This window comes from Neopsephotus bourkii, unplaced genomic scaffold (genome assembly GCF_033783945.1).
Source record: "Neopsephotus bourkii isolate Nb327-2 ecotype Australia unplaced genomic scaffold, CSIRO-AGI_Nbou_v1 NB_107, whole genome shotgun sequence".
NCBI classification, from domain to species: Eukaryota; Metazoa; Chordata; class Aves; order Psittaciformes; family Psittacidae; genus Neopsephotus; species Neopsephotus bourkii.
In genome coordinates this window covers 1631351-1642550 of record NW_026900624.1, presented here as the reverse complement: position 1 = coordinate 1642550, position 11200 = coordinate 1631351, and the positions used below count along the sequence as shown (strand labels likewise).

At 53.2% G+C, this 11200-nt stretch overlaps 1 protein-coding gene and 1 long non-coding RNA gene across 2 annotated transcripts; one reads left to right on the top strand and one right to left on the bottom strand.

Moving 5' to 3' along the window:
- Positions 1 to 5304: 5304 nt before the first annotated feature.
- On the bottom strand, positions 5305 to 6641 carry CYREN (cell cycle regulator of NHEJ). The gene is made up of 4 exons (XM_061356449.1): positions 6573 to 6641; positions 6244 to 6482; positions 6087 to 6153; positions 5305 to 5731 (listed from the first exon to the last, which is right to left on the bottom strand). The coding sequence occupies exons 1-4, from the start codon at positions 6639 to 6641 to the stop codon at positions 5501 to 5503; spliced, it is 606 nt and encodes a 201-aa protein (XP_061212433.1). The 3' UTR covers positions 5305 to 5500.
- An 8-nt stretch (positions 6642 to 6649) lies between these two features.
- LOC133213973 (uncharacterized) lies at positions 6650 to 8494 on the top strand. Its single transcript, XR_009725942.1, has 3 exons — positions 6650 to 7386; positions 7629 to 7798; positions 7887 to 8494. It is a non-coding gene; the product is annotated as an uncharacterized LOC133213973 (long non-coding RNA).
- Positions 8495 to 11200: the final 2706 nt, after the last annotated feature.

The window sequence follows — 11200 nt, the reverse complement described above, 5'->3', positions numbered from 1 at the left end:
GGGGAGAAAAGATGAAGACTATGCTGTTTAAAACAAGTACAGACACCACAACAGGCACCAATTGGCAAGTCTTAGTTTTCCACAAAGACCAGACCTAGACCTTTTTTCAAATGCAAAGGGAAGCACAGACAATGCGTGCAGTATCAGGCAGGACTGTTTTATTACCCCGGGTTACTGGAAGGAAATATCCCACACATACGTATCTGTTGTGTGCTGTTGAAGAGACGAGGGAAAACCATGCCACACCACAGCAAGAGAAATTCAGGGACAAAGACAAAATCAGACACATAGGCACAAAGTCATTATTACAAGGCCTCCCAGAGATGGCTGGGTCAGTCTTCTATCAGGGATAGAACTGGATACACGTGTGGTGAGGAAGGGCACCTATAAAGAGAGAGGCTGGAGTTAGCCAGTCACCAGTCCTAGGGAATGAATTCTGAGAGCCTCGCAACTGATACCCTGTAGGGCTAGGGTTCAGTCTCATGGACTACTAAGTGTAGCACAGGTGCAGACAGCACAAAGACATTTAGCTTTGTCCTGCCTTGAACTCCTGCTTTCGGGTTGCCAGCAACCTTCTCATGACAGCTATAGGAAGAAAAGCATAGAGTTGGTTTTGTTTCACTGAGATTTATTTTTGGTTGTCAGCAGGTTACAGATGAGAGAAAAACAAAAAATATTTGTCATTCTATGATTTCTCCTCACCAGCTTAGGGATTCCCACAGGAACCTCAAAAAGTTTGGTGCTGTGGGGCAGTACTACCTATAGCTGAGAAGGTATCTGAGCAACTAGACGGAACAGAGTTCTGTGGGTATTCCCTCAGGAATGAGGGCCAGTGTCATAACCAACTTTTTGGAAGTATGTGTAGTAGCTTACTTTTAAAATAGTAGGCTAAAATAAGCAAAACACTTTTGAAATTCCCAGCTCATCTCATGCTTTGCTTAGGATTGCTAATATTACTACAACTGCTGACAATGTTGCTGTGTTTGCTTTCACGGCACCGTGTAGAAGTCCTGCTCTCTATCTCCTCTGCCTTCCCATTCTTTATCCATAAGACACGTTGATGATCATGCCCCTGCATACCCAACATCACAGCTATCACAGCTACCTCTTCAGCAGCTCCATCAGCAGGTAGACATTGGGCACCTGAAGCCAAAGGGGCACCCAAGGCACACCTGTAAAATGTCCCTAGGAAGGAGGATTGCATCTTGCCCAGCCTTCATGCACAATCTTCCCTACCCAAAGGGGAGAAGGCGAGTGAGCTACCAGCCAGAGAGACCGCCAAAGGTGTGGAAGGAGGCCTCCAGAGTAAGAAGGCCAGCTGGGACCAAGGGCAAGCCTTGAGCTGGACTTTGACTGGGTATTTCCCTGCTGGCAGCGTGGCATCCCAGGAGGCATTACAACCAGCAGAGATTGAGACCCTGCAGGGGAGGAGACACAGAGCTCCTTGGGGAGCACTAAGGAGCACTTTTACCATAGGTGCACAATCAGGCAACCAGCTTTGGTCAGAAAGATGACACATTCCAAAAGTAGCATTCCCAACTGGTGCATTTATTGCCCTGAGCAGAGCAGGGCAGGCTGCAGAGATGGAGATGTGTGCAAATGCTAAACCAGCATGAGTGGCCATCTGTCACACTCATGAAGGCTGAAGTGCAGGAGATGGGGAGGGGATCAGCCACCCCTCAGGAGGACAGTGGCTCTAGGGAGAAGTGCTGTGGCATGACAGAGCAGGCCGACTGTGGCAGCCATCCTGAATACCCCAGCAAACAGGACCCCAGAGCAAAGTGAGGATGTGCCTGAAGGCCTTCCACCTGTGGCAGCAAAACAGCAGCCTCCCCTGCAGTCTGAGGTCAGCTGAGGAGCTGGCTGATCACCAGACCCAAATCATACACCCTTTTTCTTCCTGAGTTACAGAAAAGTGAGTGGCGTGAGACCAAACTGTGTGACCTCCCCTCTGGAGAGCCCAAACATGCCTCCTGCCTGTGGATGGTTCACTGCAACAGAGCTGACATCTCTGGTCTCTGCTCATCCCGCAGTTTCCAGCCAGCAGCCCCAGTGTTAGATGATGGCCGTGTTCAGCCACAAGGCTTCCTTCTGTGTCCCCACCATTCACCACTTTCAGCTCAGCAGCTCTGTCCTGCCAAGCTTCCTGCTGCAAGCCTTTTGTCCCCATTTCTCCCATCATAACCCCTGCCTAAGCCATCTGAGTTGATCCAGATCCTTTTCCGTGCTAAAATTATTCCACACACACACAGGCCAGTTAGGAAGGCACCTGCCCACCACCAGCTGCCTGCCAGCTTTAAGCAGAGTTTCTCTCAGGGCTTCCTCATGTATTCCTTTCGCCTACCTTGTGCCCTTGGGTATGAGTGCAAGTATTACAAGCTCACAACTCATGTACTACCTGGAAGCTTCCAGGCCATGCCTAAATGTGGAATTACTAGGGGGGACTCTGTGAACAGCTTCATGGCAGGGTGTTCCACACACATCACTCTCCACCACACACCTCCTATTTAGATGACGCAGTATCAGGGAGGAGCTCTGCATGAGGATTCATGGCCTTCAAAACCAAAACTGAAAGCAGGGGCAGCTGCCTGTGGCACAACAGGGGCACTGCTCAGAGCCCAGCTGACATGGGACCTGGCAGCAGCCACAGACCTGCTCTGCTCACCAGGGGGGCACCTCGTCTCTCCCCAGTGTGTTTGGCCCCGCACCCAGGCGGATGGGCAGCCCGTAAGTATCCTCCACTGCATCCCCCCCTTTCTAATGCTGCTGCTGCTGGTGGGAGCTGCCAGGAGAAGTGGTGCTGCAGGTCCCCATGTCTGGGAGGCAGCAGGCCCTTCCCCAGCTGTGGGACATTTCTGGGCAGGCACTCTGGGCTGTGTGCCAGCAATCCTTAGCTTGTCAGCAGCCTTTTTTCACAGGCGGTCTTCCCCTCTCCCTCCCTGCAGCTGATCCTGCCTGAGGGGGAAAAATGGATCCTGGCGCAGAGCGGGTGGCTTGCAGGAAAGGTGCCAAGTCCAAAGCCGCCTTCCCTTCCCACTGCTCTCGCATAGTGCTACTCCCAGAGCATCCAGGCTTGGGGTATGCAGGAAAGCCCGTCTCCTGGCTTTTCAGTGCAAGAGAAAATGCATATTCCCTCACCCCTTTGCATTCAGGCTGTTCACTGCAGTAGGGTCCAGCAGCTCCACAGGGACGTTTGTCCCTGCACAGAGACCAGGTCCTGTGCCGGACCTGCATGTTCGGCCTCCCTCTCCTGCTGCCTTTGCCCGGGCACTTGGCCAGCCGTGTGCTGAGGAGAAGGCACAGCCCCAGCCTGGGAAGGTGTTCACCCACCTACAAGCCAGCGAAGGGAAGGGCTGTGCAGTTCCATCAGCACAGGGGGTCCCTACGAGCCCCGTCTCGCACACACATACCCCGGGGAACTTCTAAGCCATGCATGTGGAGCCTCAGTTTCCTGGGAGACTGAGAAACAGAGCTCTCCCATGGGAAAAGCCCTGTACCTCCAGCGATGCCTGCCCAGAAACAAGGAGCTGAACCCATGCTGGTTCTTGCTGCGCTGTGCATTGGGTTCCCTTTTCTCGCACCTTTGAGGCAGAGCCACAGACTCTCACATAGAGGCAGAGGGTCTGCAGAAGCTTGGGAAAAGCCCCAGCTGGACACTGCTTTTTCCTGTTCATCCCCGGCTTCTCAGCCAGGCTGCCTCCAAACCTGATCAACCTCCCTGACAAATGTATTGGCTTTCACAGCTTCTGCCTGTGGAATGAGACAGTCCAGGAGCTGCAGTGCCTGGACTACAAGCATCTGCAGGGGATGGGCATCAGCCTACCAGGACTGGTGCTAGCCAGGGTTTCTGTGGGTACCTGCCTGGTCCTCAGCATCTTCTACCCCATATTTTTCGCACATGCAAAGTGCACAGAGGAAAAAGAAGGCTGGAAGATGATCCTCATCGTACTCATCATCCAGACGACAACCCTGTCTGGATGGCTGGGTATGTTTCTTTTCCAAAGCTTGCAGTGGATTCACCCCTGGGACTTCACTGGGGGCTTCCTGGCACTGCTTGGGACTCAGGCTCTGCTACAGCTCCACACACTCACCGCCACCATGTACCTCAGCTGGGCCAAGCACACACATACTCATGTCAAAGCTGTTTGACAGAACACCCTACTCATGGAGATTTGACAGTGAAGAACATGCAAGAGCTGTTGATAACCTGGTTTAAAACAGAACTCCCACTGTAGCTTTAGCCAGTGGCAGGAATTTGATCCCTAGTCCAAAGGCCCATGTTCAGCCACGCTCTGACACACGGCCCTGGGCAGCAGTCCCGCAGCAAGCCCGCAGCACACACCAACACACACCACACAGCACAGCAGCTTCCCAGGAACAGCAGCGTGTAACACACACTGCTTGACCTGGAGCACAGGAACAAGGTGATCACTTCTGGCCAAGCCAGACAGCAGTGGAGGGGACAGACCAGAACAAGCACACAGTGGACAGAGCCCCCGGCTCGATCTCGCATTAAGTACAATCAGGCAGAAAAGCAAACAGGTTCCCTTCTTGGAGTTGTCCAAAGACACTGCTCCTCCTCCACCTCCTGGACTGACCAGGGATGCCTGTGCGGAATTGTGACCTCAGGAGCTGTGGGTTTCACACTGACATCACAGCAGTGTCATCCCCAGACATACATAGGAAACGGCCCTCTTCAATAGGAGCACCTGTGCTTCGCCTCGTGGAACAGAAACTGGAGTGACTCTAGTTCAATTAGGGTGAAGTGGCTCACACCCAACCCCTGCAGCAGCAGCAGCGCACTCAGAGGGGCAGCTTAACAACTTGCTGAACAGAGCCCTAACCCTAACGAGGAGGGTTTCCATGAGGAAGCAGAGGATCTTGGTGCAGAGCCCCAGGTTTGTCCCCAGTGATACTGCAGGGCTGAGCCCAGCACTGCAGCAACCTTTGAGACTCCAGAACTGGTTCTGTATGAGGGCACACCACCACAAAGCTCAGACCAACACAAGCCCACGAAAGGGTGTGCTTGGGGAGCAGGGCAAAGGCCGGCAAAGTCTGGGTTGCAGTGCCCCAGCTGGGCCACCATAGCCAGACCATTGCATGGGGTCTCTCTGCCACAGTGGTGCACAGCACTGCTCTATGCCCTGTCTGCAACCTTACACAAAGAAGCACCTGCTTCTCCCCCATCCCCTTCAGCGACATGAGGGTCCGTTTTCCCTCCTGCTGCAGTCTTGGTGTGGGGGATGTGGTTGGGGATGCTGGTTGGACCGATTCTTCATTTAAATAAAGGTTATCGCACCTGTGCCAGCCTCATGTGGTTTATTCATCCCCCTTTCAGGCAGGGAAGAGGATGCTGAGCCATCCTACCAGCTCCATAGGCCACCAACACAGCAGATACACAGCCCACTCCACGCCCTCCTCCCACTATCCTCCCTGCTGTGGGAGGGGACAGCCTCCTCACTGTCCCCTTTGCTGCTGGGCAGCCACAGAGGGGACAGCGTCAGCTGAAAAAGATCTCCCTGACATATTTCAGAACATCATCCTGAGAGTCCTCCCAGCCTGTCCTCTCCGCATCAGCACCAGCGTCAGGAGGGGATGGGAGAGCTGGACTGCGGTCGCTGCCTCCCCCCGTGCTGGCTGTGTTTCCAGGAGCCTCGCCTGACGTTGGCTGGAGCTCCAGCTCCTCCTCACTCCGGGACCAGGCCTTTTCCTCTTCCTCGCGCTGTAGCTTCTGACGAAAAGGAAAACAAACAGACCCGGCTGTGGGCGGCTTCACCCCGGGAGCCCCCAAGAGGTGGGGGTGAGGGCAGCCCAGCACCCCGCGGGACACCCCTCGCCGGGCCTCGGGGGGCGCTGGGTTTGTCTCACGGCGCCGCCGGACAGGAGCACCGGGCAGGCCCCGGCCGACCTCCGAGAAACGGAGGGAGGTCCCCGGGAAACCCGGGCGGTGCTCAGCAGCGTTCCCAGCTCCGCCTCCTGGAGAGGGCCCTCCCGGGAGCTGCGGGCGGCAGCGCTTCCTGCCCGTACCCTGCTAGGGCCAGGGCCAGGGCCAGGGACGCGGTGCTAGGTCGGGGGTCAGGGCTCACCTCGGCCAGGACCGCGAGGGCCGCGTTAACCAGCTCCGCCTCGTTCATGCAGTGCACCACTGCCGCCCTGGGCGCCGCATGGGGAGGGAGACACTTAGCGCGGGACTGGCACTGTCCTGGTCCCCCGTGCCCCCAGCCCCAGGGGCAGCGTCGCTACCTGGGCCTTGCCGCCGCCTTCCGCCGCCGGCCCGCGGGGACGGGGGCCACGGCAGGCCCATCGTCACCTGCCGTCCCCATCCAGGCTGGGAGGACCCGCTGCCGCGGGCCCGCCTTCGCCATGCCCGGCGCGGGAGCCTCAACGGGTAGAGCGCGCTCCCGGCAGAGGCACAGCTCGCCCCGGCACGAAAAGCGGTAACGGGCGGGCAGTGCCGGCAGCGAAGCCTCCACCCTCCCTGGCTGGAAGAGCCATCAGAGCCCGCCACGCTGGGTCGCAAGCACCAGAGGAAGGGGACCGCCTCCACAGGGCTGGCCTTACCGAAGGCCTGCCCAAGCTGGAACGGGAGGTGGCAGATGCTTCGCCCCGCCGTGCCTGCCCTGCTCTGCAAGCCTGGTCATGGAATCATAGAATACCAGCTTAGCAGGAACCTCGAGCATCGTCTGTCCCACTAGTCAGTTTTCTGTGGAGCTCAGAAGGCGTTCATCCAAGCAGAGACGGATCCTCCTCTGTTGCCAGGCTGAGCGGCTTGCTTGGGCAGGGCATAGATTTGCAGACAGACACGGCACAGCCTTCCTACTGCTATTAGAAACCTCACTCCCACTGTCTCTGGGACACTTCCAGCACGGGACTGATAGGGGGAAAGCCCAGGGGCTTACACAGACTCCATAGCCTTACGTAGACACCTCAGACTCCAGGCTGCCAAGACGTGGTCTCTGCTGCGCTGGGTGGCCAGGCAGTCCTGCTGCAGGCAGGGATCAGTGCCTGGGCACAGGAGTCTGTGTGAGTTCATGCACACAGCTGAGAAAACGTCTCCTGACACAACAGACACCTTGTGGATTTTTCCTAGCCAGCCCCAGGCTTTGGGCATGCAACCGCTGCCACCTGTTGGGCAATGAGGAAGCTTCCTTTCGGCCTTTGTTTTGTTTTGCCGGCTGAGGCTTGTTGGCCTGTGTGGTGGGTACCACAGCCTGAAACAAGATCTTCAGCTGTGTGTCTGTGTTAACAGAGCATGTTTAATTTCTAGGACACCTCTGCATCTTGCTTGTGAGAATGGGCATGCAGATGTCATTCGGTTTCTGGCAGGAAATCAGTGCCACCTCGATCCTTGTGACAAAGACAAGAAAACGCCGCTGATGAGAGCAGGTGGAATATGTTCTGCTGTTGTTTATTCGGCTATTCACTTGTGCACTGAGTGATGCATACCTTGCACGATTCTTTATGTAGGCCTACATAAAACAGGTATGTTGCAGTCAGCAGGGAAGGGGCATATGTTGCCTGATCTTTGAAGATGCTTGTACTTTCCAGTGTTGGGAAGGTGCCAGAGTTCTGACAGAAAAACGTCGCTGTTGGTAGTCATTCCTCCTTTCTGTCTTGTTTCCAGGCAGTAGAGCTCAAGCACGAAGACTGTGTAGCTACTCTGCTGGAGCTCGGTGCCTGAACTGACCTCAGAGATTTTGTTGGCAACACTGCCCTTCACCTGGCTACCTCAGTAAAGAGTAAATGTCTAGTGGAGCTGTTACTGGAGCACAATGCCCATACTGATGCTGTGAATGAGGTAATCTTGGACTTTGGGTAAGGCTCCTCTTCCCCAAACTTGTTTGACTTTTCTGTGTTAATCTAACGGAGGTGATGTCTACTTTCAGCTTGGACAAACTCCACTTGCTGAGGCAGTCTGTATGCACTGCGAAGAGATAGTTGAGTTGCTGCTTCAGGAAGGAGCTGACGTAAATGCTCGTTTTAAGAGTGAAAGGTAAAGGGTTTGTCAGGAGTGCATGTGGAACTCCTTAGCACTGTCCAAGTTGGTTTGGTGGGAGGAATAGAAATTATCTTTGAAAAAGTACCAGGAGCTGCTTGGAGGAGCTCCTTCTGTGTGACCTGCACTTGGCTGCTCTCTTACCTCAGGGGATGGTTTCCGCACTGAGGACTGCAAGAAAGCACTGCCACACACATGCACATATGCCCTGAACCTGCTCTGGGCACAGGGTTGGCCTGGAGACCTCCTGAGGTCCCACCGACCTGAATTCTCCAACGCTTCCACGTATTTGGCTGTGCTTTCGCTCTGCCTGTAGGAGAGGGGAAATTAATTGGGGAGCAAAGAGGAACTGAAGTAATGGCAATGCGATGTCCACAGAAGCTGATGTATTTCCTGTCATCTCTTGGACCCTTTAGGACTGCTCTTATGATTGCTGTTATGGTTGGGGATTTGAATATAATACAGACTCTTCATCGGCATGGTGCTGATCCTTTTTGTATAGACAGCGCGGGCTACACAGCAACAATGCATTCCAGAAGGTGTTTAAATCCTGCGTATTTTACATTCTAATTAGAGCAGCTGCATTCTGGGAATGTCCATACTGATGTACGGCCCTTTTTAGTAACATCACCAGGGTTTCATGAGGCCTTGAGACCTCTGTTGAAGCTGGGCTCAGCGATGTCCCTCTGAGGCATCTCTTACCGTGTCAAGAGTGTATTTCAAGTTGAGGAAAACTTCCCCCCATCGATCTCTCTGAGAATCTCAACTTCATTTCTTATCCCCCTGGCCCTTCAGTCAGCCTGTATCGATGGAAAGCAGGAGAGTAGGGTGCCTGGGCAAAACCCCTGTGGAGTAGAAACCCCTTTAGGAATAAAGCATGTCTGAGGATTGCTGTAGCAAAACAAGATGTCCATTCCTTGCCTCCAAGCTTCTGGCACAGTATTAATGTTGCGCTAGTACACCACTTGGCATGGCAGCCTTGGCCTGGAACATGTTTTAATTTCCCCTTTTCTCGTCTGTTTGGGGATTTTCATTCGGTGTTCAGTTCTGCTTATGAAGCAGATCTGAAAAGGGTCTCTCACTGGTGCCCAACGGATCTTCTGCCAGGACTGTCACAAAACAACACCTGTACAATGTAGTTAATCCCCACAGAGCTTGGAGTCAACTGGCGTGCTGCTTCCCAATGCAAATGGGTGCACAGCAGAAACAGGGTCCCTTGCAGGACAGCAGAGCAATGATAATTCCTTGAGATCTAAAGGGTTCTCTTTGAAATCTTCTCTGTCAAGAAGCAGGTGGGGAAGGCAGAGTGAAATAAGCACTCAGAGCAGCCCTGTGCTTCTTACCTTCTCTGTAGGAGTCTTGCCAGTGGTTGGAGCGGAGAACAAGGAAGATTCTGATTTCTTCTCTAAGAATGAAGTACTTTACTTTCTGTTGGATATGTACTGCCTGTAGCAGCTGTCACACTTCTCTAGCCCCAGTGCTGCAATGTGGTGTGACGATGCAGTTTTTCTGTAGATTCCTTTTCCCACTGTGTTCCTGTACTCTACCTCAGTTCTCCTTATTGGAGGGAGAACAGCTTCAGTTAAAGAAGTATGCTTTGACTTCGACTCAGACTGGCTGTCCAGGGGAAAAAGAGGTGATTCTGTTAGAGACTGATGCAAATAACCAAGAGAGAGCCTGTCAGTTTAAGGAATGTTGTCCTTGCTTCCGAGTTCTTTTTGGAGTGCTGTTGAAAGGAGGTGTTTGTGTCTGGACCTCAATTGCATTTTGGACCTCATTTCATTCCCATTTTGAAGCAGTAGGGCTGGATAAAGAGGTTGCTCAATGTCCCATTCAAGCTGACTCTGAACACTTCCAGGGATGGGGCATCCCACAAGTTCTCTGGGTAATCTGTTCCAGTGTCCCACCACCCTTACTGCAAAAAATTTCTTCATGTCCAATTCAAACGTACCCTCTTCTAGTTTAAAACCTTTGCCCTTTGTCTTGTCACTGCAGGCCTTGTAAAAAGGCTCTCTCCATCTGCTTTGAAAGGCTGCAGTAAGGTCTCCCTAGATCCTGTTTTTCCACAGGCTGAATAACCCCAGATCTCTCAGCCTTTCTTCACAGGAGAGATGTTCCAGCCCTATGACCACTTCCAGGGCCCTCCTCTGCACGTGCTTTAAGAGATGCATGTTTTCCTTATGCTGGGGACCCCAGAGCTGGATGCAGTCCTCCAGATGTCATCTCAGAGCAGAGCAGAAAGAGAGAAGCACCTCCTTCGGCCTGCTGGCCACCCTCAAGAGTGATCTAAAGATATAATCCCATGAGGAAAAGCATCTGCCATGTTATCAGAAGCTTTGCAGATCCCATGAGGATCTTGCAGATTTAGAGCCCACTGAGGGGAAAGGTGTGAAGAAATGGGCACAGGCTGGAGCAGGGGGAATCCCACTTCAGCCTAAAGAAAAACCTTTCCTCTGGTGAGAGACCACAGTAACTAGCATAGGCATGCTGCTGCCTCAGAGGTAGGGAGCCAAAGGAGGTCCTATGGCCAGCACAGCAGGGCCAGCTTTGGCCTACCCAGCAGGAGGGCCAGGGCAGTCCCAGGGTGAGCAGCCAAGGGCCCAGACCCACAAACAAGTGCCTGGTGAGACAACAGCTCTGAGGGTAAGCCAGAAGGTCAGGCCAGGCTGTGTTGGGGTTCAGGCCCAGTGATGGTGTAGGCTTAAAGTTTAAACTAACAACAGTGTGTGTGTCTTTTAACGTAGACTAGACCACAATGCTCTAACTTACTAACACGTAGAGAGAAAAGAATGTTCAGCTGACAAGGGAAGGAACATCACAGGACTGGTAACAACTAAGGAGACAGTAAGTGAGACCAAGGATGCTAGTGTTCCAAGACAGCAGATTGGCACTGGAACAGAACAGAAGCAAGGACATATAAACTGCTAACTTGGCACTAGGACCTTGCAAGCGTGCACAAGCACTGAGGTCATTCAGTAAACACAGTGAGGAAGATTATCAGTGATCACCAGAGACCCCCACTCAGCAAGAAAGCATATGCATAATTAGAATGTAAATATTATAATTAGTTCCTGGAAATGCTATGAATATGCATGAGTATGCTAAATACACAGCTGCTGCTGGCAAGTAAAGGGTGTGCTCACCTTTGCAAAATGATGCGTGTGCGCGCCCAGCACTGCAATAAAAAACGCCTGCTTTCTGAAA